At 50.9% G+C, this 13244-nt stretch overlaps 2 protein-coding genes across 5 annotated transcripts; one reads left to right on the forward strand and one right to left on the reverse strand.

Moving 5' to 3' along the window:
* Positions 1-127: 127 nt before the first annotated feature.
* UBIAD1 (UbiA prenyltransferase domain containing 1) lies at positions 128-4419 on the reverse strand. 4 transcript variants are annotated; one of them, XM_078594110.1, is made up of 4 exons: positions 3914-3991; positions 3032-3103; positions 2519-2564; positions 128-2342 (listed from the first exon to the last, which is right to left on the reverse strand). In XM_078594110.1, the coding sequence occupies exon 4, from the start codon at positions 2307-2309 to the stop codon at positions 1044-1046; it is 1266 nt and encodes a 421-aa protein (XP_078450236.1). In that variant the 5' UTR covers positions 2310-2342; positions 2519-2564; positions 3032-3103; positions 3914-3991; the 3' UTR covers positions 128-1043. The 4 variants fall into 4 exon arrangements, with proteins under 4 accessions (XP_078450236.1, XP_078450235.1, XP_078450237.1 ...); XM_078594109.1 differs by lacking the exon at positions 3032-3103 and having other exon boundaries at positions 3914-4014; XM_078594111.1 differs by lacking the exon at positions 3032-3103 and having other exon boundaries at positions 2519-2569; positions 3914-4004.
* Positions 4181-12896, forward strand: NUBPL (NUBP iron-sulfur cluster assembly factor, mitochondrial). The gene is made up of 11 exons (XM_078594112.1): positions 4181-4542; positions 5852-5975; positions 7562-7596; positions 8291-8381; positions 9039-9078; positions 9551-9641; positions 9994-10087; positions 10628-10713; positions 11435-11555; positions 11682-11764; positions 12295-12896. Exons 1-11 carry the CDS (start codon positions 4333-4335, stop codon positions 12355-12357), a joined length of 1038 nt encoding a protein of 345 aa, XP_078450238.1. The 5' UTR covers positions 4181-4332; the 3' UTR covers positions 12358-12896.
* Positions 12897-13244: the final 348 nt, after the last annotated feature.

Genomic DNA, 13244 nt, shown 5'->3' on the forward strand with positions numbered 1-13244 from the left:
CGTGTGTGTGTGGTGGTGGTAAGTGTGCAGGTAAAATATACTGTAGTGTCGACAGTGATCATGTTGTGATGAGACGGTGGATGATGGAGTTTAAACAAAAAAAAAAGCAGTCACTTGATTCCAAATGTGCAGGTTTCCAAAATTTAAACTTTATTTAAATAAAGTATCATACAAACGCTTCATTTACATTCAAATTCAATTTTCAAACAACTCCTGTTTAAAAAGAGAAACGGGCTGCTGCCACAGGTTTGTGTTTTCACCGTCTGACATTGGACAAGACTGTAAACAGCCTCGTGTAAGAGACACCGAGCCCCCGTGCACCCCCAAGGCCATGTGCACGACACCACTGGTAATTGGCATACTAATAGAACACGGGCCCACTCCCAAGTTCCCTGAAATTAGTGTTCACTGTGGAGTGCAAATACCAAAATAGCGTTTGCAACAATGGTCTCTGGGGGCGAAATTGGGGACATTTGCCTGAATGCAGAAGTGTGAATGTGCACACTTTCATATTTGATTGTGGGCAGCAGAGGGCAGTGCAGGAAAAACCATCAATGTGCTTGTGCTCCTCCCATGTATGCGCTTTCTCCCCGTTCAAACCGCATTGACCAGTGTAGTAAAGTATGGTCAATGAACTCCCGTGAAACAATATGACAAGTGGAGTCTCATTGATTTGTGGACTTTACATGTGTGTTAATGTGTGTTAATATGTGTGTTAATATGTGTGTGTGTGAATGTGTTAGTGTGTGTTAATGTGTGTGCGTGCACGAGCTATACACTCCGCTTCTCCTGACGAGGTTATCTGGCTTGACCACCTGAATGTGAAATTGTCGTTGTTACTCTGCATCTACATAAGCCATACGAAAGAAGTGGAGTGTATGTCCATGTATACATGTGCGTGAGCAAGCGTTTACGTCTGCGTGATTTCAGTGGTGTGGAAGTGATGACGTACGTGCTCTTCCGCGTGCGTGTTTATGCATCTGCGGTGCTGGATTGTTGTTCGCGCGCGTCGACCGGCGTCGGCTCGCGCGAGCGACGCGTCGTCACGTGAGTCCGGGGAGACTCCCCGGCGGCGCGAGGAGCACGCCCGCCGCGTACAGCAACCCCACGGCCAGGCCGAGCCTCGCCGTGCCCTGCGGCACGTCCCTGAGCGTGCCGGCGCGGAACCGCCGCTCCAGCCTCAGCGCCAGCGGCAGCGCGGCGAGCGGCGCCGCCAGGGTGGGCGCGCGCAGCCTCGCGGCGCCGGCGGCGAGGCCCGCGAAGGGCAGCAGCAGCAGCGCGATGTAGAGCGCGTAGGAGGCGGCCGGGCCCATCACCATGGCGAGCGTGACGGCGCCGGCCGCGCGGTCGCCCTCGGCGTCGCGCGCGTTGTTGGCGTGCAGCGCCGCCTGCGCCAGCAGCGCCAGCGGGAGCCCGTAGGCGAGGGGCCCCGCGGCGAGGCGGCCCGTCTGCGCCGAGAAGGCGAAGAGCACCGAGAGCGGGCCGAACGTGACGAAGATGAGCGCGTCGCCCATGGCCACGTACTTGAGGCCGATGCCGCCCGTGTAGAGGAAGGAGCTGGAGAGGCCGCCGAAGTAGAGCAGCGCCAAGTGCTCGTTGCGCAGCGGCGACGCGGCCGCCAGCGCCAGGGCCCCCGCGCAGCCGGCGCTGTAGAGCAGCGCGCCCAGGCGCACCACCTGCGCGGGCGCCAGCAGCCCGTCCACCAGCGTGCGGTCGTCGCTTCGGTGGTCGCCCGAGTCCACGCCGCGCACGAAGTCGTAGTAGGTGTTGACGAGGTTTCCGGCGCCGTGCACGCACAGCACGCACGCTAGCGTGGCGGCGAACGCCGCGGGGCGGAACGTGCCGTCCGCGCGCCACGCCAGCGCTGCGCCCAGCGCCACGGGCGCCAGCGACGCGCCGAACGACCACGGCCGCAGCGCCCGCCAGTGGGCGCGCCAGCGGCGGTTGCGCAGCCAGCGGCATGCGCGTGAAACAGAGCCGCCGCCGCCACGAGCACCAACTCTGGTAAAGTCGCCGCCGCCGCCGAAGGGATCTTTTACGGAGTGCCATTCGCCGGTGCCATCGCCGGTTTCACTGCCGCCGTTTGCAAATCCGTTGGAATGGAGTCGCCCGCCCACGGAACCGCCGTTTCCAGTGGGAAAGCTGTCGCCGTGCGGAGCTGGGCTGTGGCCCGGGAGAGCCGAGTCTTCGCCTGCGCGCAGGTTGGCGCCGGCAATCGGCCCCGGCACGGCCAATGGGGCGCCGTCATCCATGATGTTGAGATGGAGCTCGGCGGCTGTGGGGGCAGGAGGTCGCGCTGACAAAGCCATGAAGAGAAATCACCAAGAGCACGGAGTCATCTCCTGTGGGCGGCACCATCATCAACATCACCACCAGCATTTGCATCACCATTGCACGTGTATCATCTCATTTTTTATACGTGCTTATGTTGTATTTGTTTTGGCCCATGTCCCTATTGAAAAATCGATTTTCCGTCTCACTAGGCTATCAGATGTATTTGTTAAACGACGCCCATTACCTTTAATTTGAGGTGGCCAAATACCGCCGAGATCCTGAGCACCAATCTGCGCTTCAGCCATAGCGATAAAAACAAACATTCTCAAGTTTAGCAAGTTGATGGATTAGTTTGGTGACCGATAATACCAGCATTTAAATAAACCCTTTAACTCAGTATATTTCATCCAGGGCATGTTTCCGCCACTTTGTAAATTAAGATGCAGCTTTGTGGCTTTATAACCACTCCTCCAGAATTACTATCAACTCTCTATGACAAAGGCTGCCACTCTTCAGACGCGTGGAGTTCTGAAACTCGCCGAGACGACCTGATACCGAGTTTTATCCGCTTTCAGTTCAACCTGCTTCCAGTTCGACTTCACTTTATTCACCCGACAGAGTCCACGCGTTGTATCTAGCAATCGCCAAACCCACAAGGGCTCCCCCCCCCCCCCCCCCACGTGTTTCTATCACTTCTTAGCATTCGCCTATCCACCACCTTCCCAGCGAACGCACTGAAGAGCTCACACCGACCGACCGGCGTGGTGAAGTATGGTCAAAACAACCCCCGCTCCCACGTGAGACGCAAATGGCTGGCGGACACCAGAGCCTGGGGGGAGGGGGGGGCATGGTTTAAGTGCGTCAGTCGTGGGGGGGGGGGTTGTTTGACCATACTTCACCACAATGGTTCGTGTGGGATGGTGAAAGATGCACATGGGTGACCTTAAGCCTGCGAAGGGTCTGCAAGGCTCACACGCTTGGGCACCGCGTTGAGACAGCGCCCTCTAACAAGATGACGGTGTTGATGATGATAGTTTATGTTTTTAAATGTTGATGGCGAGGATGCTGATGATGATATCACCTCTTCGATGTTGCGATAATGTTGATAGTGAAGACGGTGAGATTGTTGATGGTCACGGTCGTGGTGATGTTGATGGTAAGGTCGTTAATAGCGATGGTGGTTAGTGATGGTGAGGTCGTTGATGATGGTAATAGTGGGGTTGTTGATGATGATGATGTTAATAGCGTTACTTTAATGTTGATAGCTACACTTTAATATGCTTGGGTCTTTCGGAAAAGTCACGCAGATAGCGGTCGTCTTCCTGGCAGCTTGTGTTGCGATCGAAACGTCGTTTTTTGTTATTGTATTTGAACCTATCTACGTGACTTTACCGACAGACCCAATAATGTAATTAAATGTTGATGGTGTTGATGATGATATGTAAATGTTGATGGCGACGTCTTAATTATGACGTTGATTTCAAGATAGTGAAGTGTTCTGATATGGCTGTTGTTGATATCAAAGTGATAGTGAAGTGTGGATGTTTTTGAAAGTGAATGTTATTGATAGCGAATGTTGTTGTTGATAGTGAATGTTGTTGTTGTTGTTGTTAATGTTGTTGTTGTTGTTGGCACTCACGCGCCCGCAGGACGTGGCGTGGTCACCGGGTCAAAGGATCCGAACCCATTCGTGGATCCGGATCCTATAGCTAAACACGGGGATCCGGATCCCACGGCGACCCCAAACCCGTGGGGAACCACATCCGCCGGCGTTGGAGATGACGTCATGTCGTTCGCGCCAAAAAAAAAACCAGTGGTCTCTCTGGCCTCGGGCAATTAAAAGGCCTGTAACAAACTGCCTGCGAAGGCGCAACACGATTGCAACAACAACAGAATCGCGTGCGTTGTCGTTATTGTCGTTGTGGGAGTCTAGCTGCCACCCATTGACTGTGATGACGTCACTCGGCGCGGGTTGTCCGGCCGGATGACGTCGCGTTCAGTGACGTAACCGCACGCGGTGCTTTGGAGACGTCACTCGGCGCGGTTGTGTGGGGGGGGATGACGTCACGTCGCCCTTTGCTAGCTGTTCCCACCGTCACTGATGGGAAGGAGAGACAAACGCGACACGCAAGAGACCTTCCAACGCCACATTCACGTCGCGAAACTCCGTTGGGAGTTGTAAGGCGCGCGAGGAAAAGCGCGGGAATGTGGAGCGCGTCTCGCGCCGTCGCGGTCGCGCGCGCCCTGGGTGCGAGGAGCCTCGCTCAGGTCGGTGAAGTGCGCATGCGGTCGCCATCTTTGTAAGGGGTAGAGGGGGGCGCCATCTTTGTAGGGGTTTCTGTGAGACGCCATCTTTGTGGGGGATGTGCTGATCGCCATCTTTCTAAGGGGTGAAGGACGCCTTTGTCGGGGACGTGAGGGTCGCCTTTGTAGGGGACATAGACGCGAGTGTCGCCATATTTGTAGGGGACGTTGGCGTGCGGGCCGCCATCTTTGTAGGGGAGTGTGAGTGGCGCCATCTTTGTAGAGGACGTTGACGTGCGGGCCGCCATCTTTGTAGGGGAGTGTGAGTGGCGCCATCTTTGTAGAGGACGTTGACGTGCGGGTCGCCATCTTTGTAGGAGACATGTCAGCATCTTTGTTGAGACTGCAGGAGGAAGGAATCCGATGAGCTATTAAGCTCTTCTTCACAGATGTCCAATTTGGGGGGGGGGGGGTCAGCAGGTTACAACAGCAAACAATACAAAACACGATATGAGCGCGAAGTACAGAAAATGGTAAGCAAGTCACAAAATATAATTATATAAGTCCTTTTTTTTTTTATCAAACTTGGGCAACAAAAACATTTAAAACCTGCGCTGTGAACTGGGCTACCTGTGTTCCGATTCCCAGCCACGGCGAAACATCGGTGCCGACAACCATGGAAGGCAGTACAGTGCCATAAAATGAAATATATATAACAGGCGACATTTCGGGCAAATAATGTAGTATGTCCAAGTGTTACCCTGTCTCCTCCCCGTGTCCACTTTGCCTCCGTGCCCACTGGACATCTGTGAAAAAAGAGCTTCATAGCTCATCGGATTTCCGGCGTATGGGGCCGTCCATAAATGACGTCACGCGATTTTGGCCGATTTTTTACCCCCCCTCCTCCCCTCGTCACACGGCGTCACAAAAAGTCAACCCCCCCTCAAATATGACGTCACAAAGCCCTGACCCCCCCCCAACCATAATTCCATTTTGAAGATAAAGCATGCTTCAAATCGCTTTAAACTATTGTCATTGTAGTGCGTATTTAATGTGGCGCTGCACTCTGATGTTGTAGGAGTGTTGTTATAACAATTAGTGTTGTTATAACAATTCGTTTTGTTATAAAAATTCTATATTTAAAGTTGCGCATTTTGATGTGACGTCACATTCCCCCCCCCCCCCCCTCGTCACGCATCGTCACAAATTTCTGACCCCCCCCCCCCCCCAGGTGCGTGACGTCATTTATGGACGGCCCCTATAAATCAATGTTCTGGTTCTGTGATTTGTGTGCCTCCAGGAACTCCCCGTGTTGTGCCCGTGTCATCCATAGGTCACCGACCACCAGCGGGAGCTGCAGGCGCGCGGTCTACCCCGGAGGCGTGCGGTGCCCGGGGTTAAACGCGTGCTGTGCGTGGCGTCCGGCAAGGGCGGCGTGGGCAAGTCCACGCTGGCCAGTACGCTGTCTCTCGCACGCTCACAGTGTGCATGCGCACCAGGCGTTCTTCATGGCAAGGCCTTCGCGGGGCCACTGACTTCAAATCAGAAAGGGTTTTATTCGCCATGAAAGTTCGCACAGACAAGGAATTTATTTGGCCGGATGTTGCATACATTCAACATTTAGGAATCTTAAATTTTAAATAAGTGGTTTACAAGTCTAACTATACTAAAGGTACAAGTCTAACTAATAATAAGGAGCTAAAGTATGTACAAATTGAATAAAATAAAATCTAAAATATGCAATAGGTATAACATACAATATAAAATTACAAAAATGCAAATAGGGTAACATAGTGCAAATATGGCAGGTTGTCATTGTGCAGATATTGTGTTAAAGTCAGTTTGAGCGTTAAAGTCAAGAGTTATAAATGCCCTGATTGGTGCATTGTCTTCGTGCTGTTCGTCTTTTGGAGACTAGGCTCAAAAGAAAGCTGTTTCTGGTGTGGACCAATCCATTTTAAAGACAATGTACATAGTATCAGAGCATGTTTTTTTTTGTTCGCATGTTCACCACAAGTACGTGTGGTTAATTCAGACAGGATTCCTTGAGAAAGGATTCTGTTTTGTGTTTTAACATCTTCTAACACCTGTTTTATTGCCAGTAAGGGTAAAACCTATTGTTATATTTTTATATTGGCAAGAAGGGTCCCATATTGAATACACAACATGTGAAAATACCCCAGTGGTTTTAAAATGTGTGGCGGCCCTCACACTGAAAATTAGTGAAGAACAATGCTGTACACCAACAACAACAACACCAGGCTCAGTTCGCCGCTAAGTGACGGTGATGTCACCACAGATTGTGCCAGGCTAGGTGCACTTTGTCTCCCCCAGTGCTTGTGTTTGAACACCACAAATATTCGCCATTGTTATTGGTCGTGAACGGGTCGCTGGGTTTGTAGCATGGTGCACTAGCCACTACACTACCGCTCCATACACACGCACATACGCACACATAACAAGACACGCCGTTCGCCGCTAAGTGGCAGTGACTTCACGGCACCCGTGCCAGGCCAGGTGCACTTTGAGGTCATGTGACGTTGTCGAAAGCTCGCTGACAAGAGGTAACAGGGGCACAGCCGGTGGCATGGGTTGGCTGAGATGACTGGCAGATGCACAACCTGTGCTCCCCACTCTGCCTGTACACACACCTCACAGAATGAGCATCAGCATCGCCATGGATAATTTTTCATCGAACTAGGACCCATGTTAGAGAGAGGGTCTTTGTCTATAACTTCTGATATTTCACCAGCAAGCCCCTATTCTGCTGATGAGAAAATGTTTCTCGAAATCAGTCCAGAGTTTGCTTGTATTGAGCCAATCCTGCTGAAATTATGCACTCCCAGAATGTGGTTGATGGAAAGTGTAAAAATATTGATTTTTGTGTAGAGGGACAGATGTATGAAGGAGATGTATTATCTGCTCATATACTTTCTCACGCATAGTGTGCCAAAATGTACACAAAAATGTGCATATGCTCATCAGAATACTCACTCGGTCAGGTGGGTAAAATGAGGCCTAATAAGTATGTTTCCTCCCCCAGTTAACCTGGCACTGGGCTTGCAGGCTGTGACAGAGGTGAGGATATCACCACACCAAAACACTAACTGCTCACCCACACATCAATCCCACTGTCGCAACCCCACACTCGCCACTCACAAAAATTCGCCATTCCCTGCTCACGCACACTTCACTCAGCTCCACACTCGCCACTCGTTAAAAACTACCAACACCACACTCCTTCACTGGAACGGTGACATCATTTACGACAAAAACTCAACACTCACACTCACCGCCAACACGCACCACTCACTAAAACTCACCACACATTTACTGTCGTGCGTACATCCTTCACCATTCACAATGAGGCGGCTCACCCACTCACTACTCACCACGTACATCTCCCACCCAACCATCCGCGTGAAGCATTCATGAACACTCACCAATGGCGTTCTCACCTCCCAAGTAATTACCCACACCTCCAATTATCACGGTTGGCTATGTACCGTGCGAAAGAAATACAGCATACATTTGTCAATACCTACACTACTTATTCACCATAATACACTGACCTCTCATCCACATAAATCCAATCAGAACGATGCCAGATGAATGATCGGCTCTTGTTGTTGCAGAATGATCCAGTGGGTCTTATTGTTGCAGGGTGAGCGAGTGAGTGAAGTCGAGGCAACCTCTTCGCATGTTTTTTTTCCTTCCGGCAATGCTGGTAATGCTGCGGTTTTGTTGTTGTTGTTGTTTTGGGTCGTTGCAGGGTGAGCGTGTGGGTCTCCTTGACCTCGACGTGTTCGGTCCGTCGCTCCCTCGTCTCATGAATCTCAAGGGGCAGCCGGAGCTCACATCAGGTAGTGGTCAGAGTAGCAGCAGCACCAGGCCACACACCCGGCATCGATCATTGAGGCCATTGAGATTCAAAATATTTACTGGGAGGTCGGTGCGATGTTTGTTGGGCAAGGACTAATTTTCACAACTTTTTTCAACTTTTCAGCCAGTTTTCACAGAGTTGACAGTTGACCTCCCAACGGAGACACCTGAGAATGTTTTGAATGGGCATTTAGAACTGCTCTTTGTGGTTAGATTGTTGTTCTTCCCCCGCCCCTCCGATTAGCACGGTTGGCTATGTACGGTGCAAAAGAATTTCAACATAAAGTCACGTAGAAGGGTAGTAATAAAATAATAAAATAAAACATAATAAAATAATTCTCACGACGTTTCGGCCACAACGCAAGCAGTCGTCCTCAGGTGAGAATTATTTTATGTTTCATTTTTATTATTTTATTACTTCCCTTCTACGTGACTTTACCGAAAGAACCAAGAAGATGAATCCCTGCAGTCACGAAAGCTTTACATCGAAAAGTTCAACATACATACATATAAATAAACATAAGTGCACTGAATTGTGGATTTTAAAAACAATATGCCACGTTTGCCAAGAACAAAAATATCTGAAGCAAAATTGTGTGATATGGAAGTTGATGAAGCTGCTGCTGCTGTTGTTTCAGATAACTTAATGAAACCGTTAATCAACTTTGGGATTCCATGGTGAGTGTGCGTTCAAGTTCATGTGTACGTTCGCTTACGTCTAATTTCATGTTTTTCTGTGTACGTGTGCATTGAGGTGCGTGCGTTGAGATTATGCACGACGGATGTTATAAAAGCAACTGCAGTCTACCTGAGCATGTTGCAGATGAGACATTCACTGTTCCGTGACTGCACTTAAAACGAGGAAGAAAAATAATCCTTTCTTTAACTCCACCCACACACTGCCCCCCCCCCTCCAACACAGCCCCTCCCCTCGGTCCCCTCGGCTTCTCCTCCCCCACGCGCCCCCCAGACTTTTCCACCAGGCACCCACGTGGCCCCTTGCTTCCCCCTCCCCCCGACGTGCTGAGGCAAACTTGCCACCGGTTTAGTTGTATGTCCCCGCATCTTCAGTTTTAACAGCCTTTACTGTCTATGAGGCTACGCTGAAGGAGATGTGTCTCTTTATCTCTTTGCACATTGCACACTTCAGCATGTCCATGGGGTTCCTGATGGAGGAAGGAGCGCCCTTGGTGTGGAGAGGCCTCATGGTGATGTCAGCGGTGGAGAGACTTATCCGAAAGGTGAGCGACACGCATGGGGGGATATTCGCGCAGATGTGTACAAACGGGAACACGGAGACACAGCCATACGGAGACACGTGGGACACAATGAAGCACACATGGAGGCACGAGACACACGGAGACTTGGAGACTTGCAGGAATATGTAGACATAGGCATATATACAGACACACATAAACATGGCAACATAGAGAAGCACAGAGAGACATAGATCAACACAAATAAAGAGACAAATTTGTATGGGGCTATGGAGACATGGCAACACTCGCACATGGAGACATGAGAAGAGTTGTTTTTTGAGGAATGGTGCAGCTTGATGAGCTGGTGGCCGCGGCTGTTGCCGGGACATTGCAGGTGGAGTGGGGGGAGCTGGAGTACCTGGTTGTGGATTTGCCTCCTGGAACCGGTGACGTGCAGCTCTCCCTGTCCCAGCTCCTTCACCTCCAAGGTGACCTCACCACCAAACCACACATTCCTACCACCACACTCGCCACCACACTCACCTTGCTTACCATAACACATTCCTGCGGAGGGAGCTGGTAGGAACGTTGGGTTGCTCGGTCAATGGCCAGGGTCAATGGCGGCGTGGTGTATTCCGCAAATATGCCCGACTGTGAGGGCGGGCACAAGCCGGCGTGAGTAGGTGAAACGTTGAGTTTTATAAGGGCACCACGGGGTGACCAGCCCCTCCCCACCCAGCCGCACCCCTTCCACCCCCCACCCAGCCCCATCCTCCCCACCCAGCCCCTCCCCACCCAGGCCCTCCCTCCACAACGGACGGACAGAATACTCCCCTGTGGGCTGGTGTAACCAGAGGTTCCTACCAGTATTACAGTGTCCCCATGTCCCTATCTTCCTGTGTCTCCATGTCCCCGTCACTCCGTTTTCCCATGACTCCCTGACTCCATGACTCCCTGACTCCATATCCCTTTGACTTCGTATTCCCGTGACTCCGAGTCACCCTGTCTGTCCCCGTGTCTCCGTGTAGGTGCAGTCATCGTATCCACACCCCAGGACCTGGCATTGATGGATGCGAGGCGCGGGGCTGAGATGTTTAAAAAAGTGGACGTTCCCGTGAGTAATGGGGGACCCGTGGATTAATAGAGACACAGAAACATGAGAATTCACACGCAAATATGGGGGACACGTATACGCACAAAAGCACAAAGTGATATGGGGACATGGGAACACAGTGCCAAGCGAACACGGGAAGCACAGAGGTACAGAGAAACTGAAAGACACGTGGACACAATAGACATGAAGATAAATGAGAAATGGGGGACCCCAGGTAAGGGACAGAGAGACTAGAACATGGGGACACACAGATATATGAATGTCACACAGTTACACCTTCTGCCAGCGAGCCTTCCACACTTCACTTTGTCTCAATTCAACAAGCACCTTTGGTGAAGTACCTGCCACATAGTGATGAATGGCCGCTGTTGTTGTTCCTGTGGGGAGCGGTAGTGCAGCGGTTAGTGCACTGCACTATGAACCAGGCGACCCAAGTTCAATTCCTGCTCACGGCCAACACCAGTGATAAATAATCTGAACCAGTCCTGAGTCTCCCCTAGGTCGACTCGGCCTCACATGAGCACCTGGTGCAATGTGTGAACGTCGTCACGAGGGAGACTAAGGAGGCCGGGCTGGCCACCCACCCCCTCATGTGTCATGCCGGCCTTGATAGGTGCTCCTCGCTAACAGCACTTGGCCACAAAAATCTATCAAGGCTACACAGGGGGGTATTTTTTTGTCTGTGTTCCTGTGCATATGTTACATGTGTGTTCACACGCAGGTTTTGGGGGTGGTGGAGAACATGAGTGTGTTCACGTGTCCTGCGTGCGGACATCGCACACACATATTCGGAGCCGAGGGGGCAAGGCAAATGGCCACCAGCCTTGGCCTACGCTTTCTCGGTGAGATATTCCGACGTGAACTCGCACAAATACTTTTAATCATCTTGTCGGGTGTGCGCCGTGTTGTTCGGTGGTGTGCGAGGCGCTAACCGGTGCATCGTGGTGCGTTGTTGGGCGTGTGTACAGGTGAGGTGCCTTTGCACATCAGCATCAGGGAGTCGTCAGATAGTGGGAAGCCGATTGTCATCTCTAAACCAGGAAGCCCAGAGGTGAGAACACGCCGAGGCGCATCGCGTGACTGAGTGGTGGTAATCATTTCATTGTGCCGTTATTCCAGAACCCGAGGTAGGATTCCTCTCCACGGATATGTCCCTAATCCTATTAAGAGGCTGTTCTCAAGCAAAAAAATACGGAATTTCCAACACCCACTCAGGGCCACGGACAGAGAGGAGCATCACCATTGGCTCATTTGAACAGGGAGACGTCCTGTTCATGGCGTGATATTGCACATTTAACGATTCATCGATTAATTATAATTGTTACACCCAAGATACGGGCATCGAATTGTGCATGTAAGAATCAGTTACTGTGTGGAAGAATCATCTGGTCGTACGCAATTTTATGCAAATGTGACCGTTTGGCAAATGGTAAGGGAAAGAACACATGCTAAAGTACAAATTACAATTTCTTAAGGCATTGCAAGGCAGTGGGTCAAAACCTGCCTGCCTGCTAAATGATGTTGTATTGCAGTATGTGTTTGCTGTGTATACTCTTCGTATGTGTATGTGCTGTGCACCAGGCCGAAGCCTACCTCACGATTGCCAAGGAAGTGATCAAGAGCCTCGGGGAATTGCAGACGTGACCAACTGGGGTCGCGACCTGAATGGGTGGTGACCAGAGTTGTATTGGGCCACTTAGCAACCGGGCCTGTGCCTGGTAACCCGGTGCTGGAGTTGGTTCATCGTACATTCGCTCAATGTAAATCTGTCTCGCCAGTCAGCCAGCACGTGAATAGTTTTTTTTGCAGAGTGCGCAGACCCGAATCCAGATCCAGATTACTGGCAGATGCCTGGTTTCCTATTCGTCTCGGCCTGTTCTTGAAAAAGGGCAGTTTTAGAACTTGCGCTGGCTGTTATTACACAGTTAAGACATCCTTGCAATGTCCAAAACGATCTGTAACCAAAATAAGTCTCCAAAACGCACTGCCTGTGCACCGGTGTTTGAATATACAGTTGAAGTTTGATTGGGAGGGTCACTCAAGGTTAACTCATTGGGGCTTTCAATTTTACGCAGCAGCTTGGATAAATTCAAGACGGTAGGAATTAGGGGTGGCAAGAAAAATTCACTGCAAATTGAATTTGATTCCATTTGGTAATTTAGTATTAAAGATGTTTGAATATATTTTTAAGTTGTGTCCTTGTTTCTGTGTGTGGTGCGTCAACCATGTGTTACGTTTGACCGCTTTTACAATCTAGGGATTGTGCGTGAGAATCCCTGTGCTGATGTTGACAAAAGACAAAGATCCCCCATATAGCTTGCACAGACTGTTGGGGCAAGTGCTGTTAGCAAGCACCTATGAAGGCCGGCACGGTACACAAGGGGGTGGGTGGCCAACACCGCGCCCGGCCGCCTTTGTCTCCCTAGTGGCAATGTTTACTACACACTGCACCAGATACTAATTTGAGGCTGAGTCGACTTAGGGGGAGGCCCAGGACCGTTTCAGATAATCGTCACTGGTGGTGGCCATGA

Source organism: Lampetra planeri, chromosome 5, assembly GCF_965212315.1.
Source record: "Lampetra planeri chromosome 5, kcLamPlan1.2.h2, whole genome shotgun sequence".
NCBI classification, from domain to species: domain Eukaryota; kingdom Metazoa; phylum Chordata; class Hyperoartia; order Petromyzontiformes; family Petromyzontidae; genus Lampetra; species Lampetra planeri.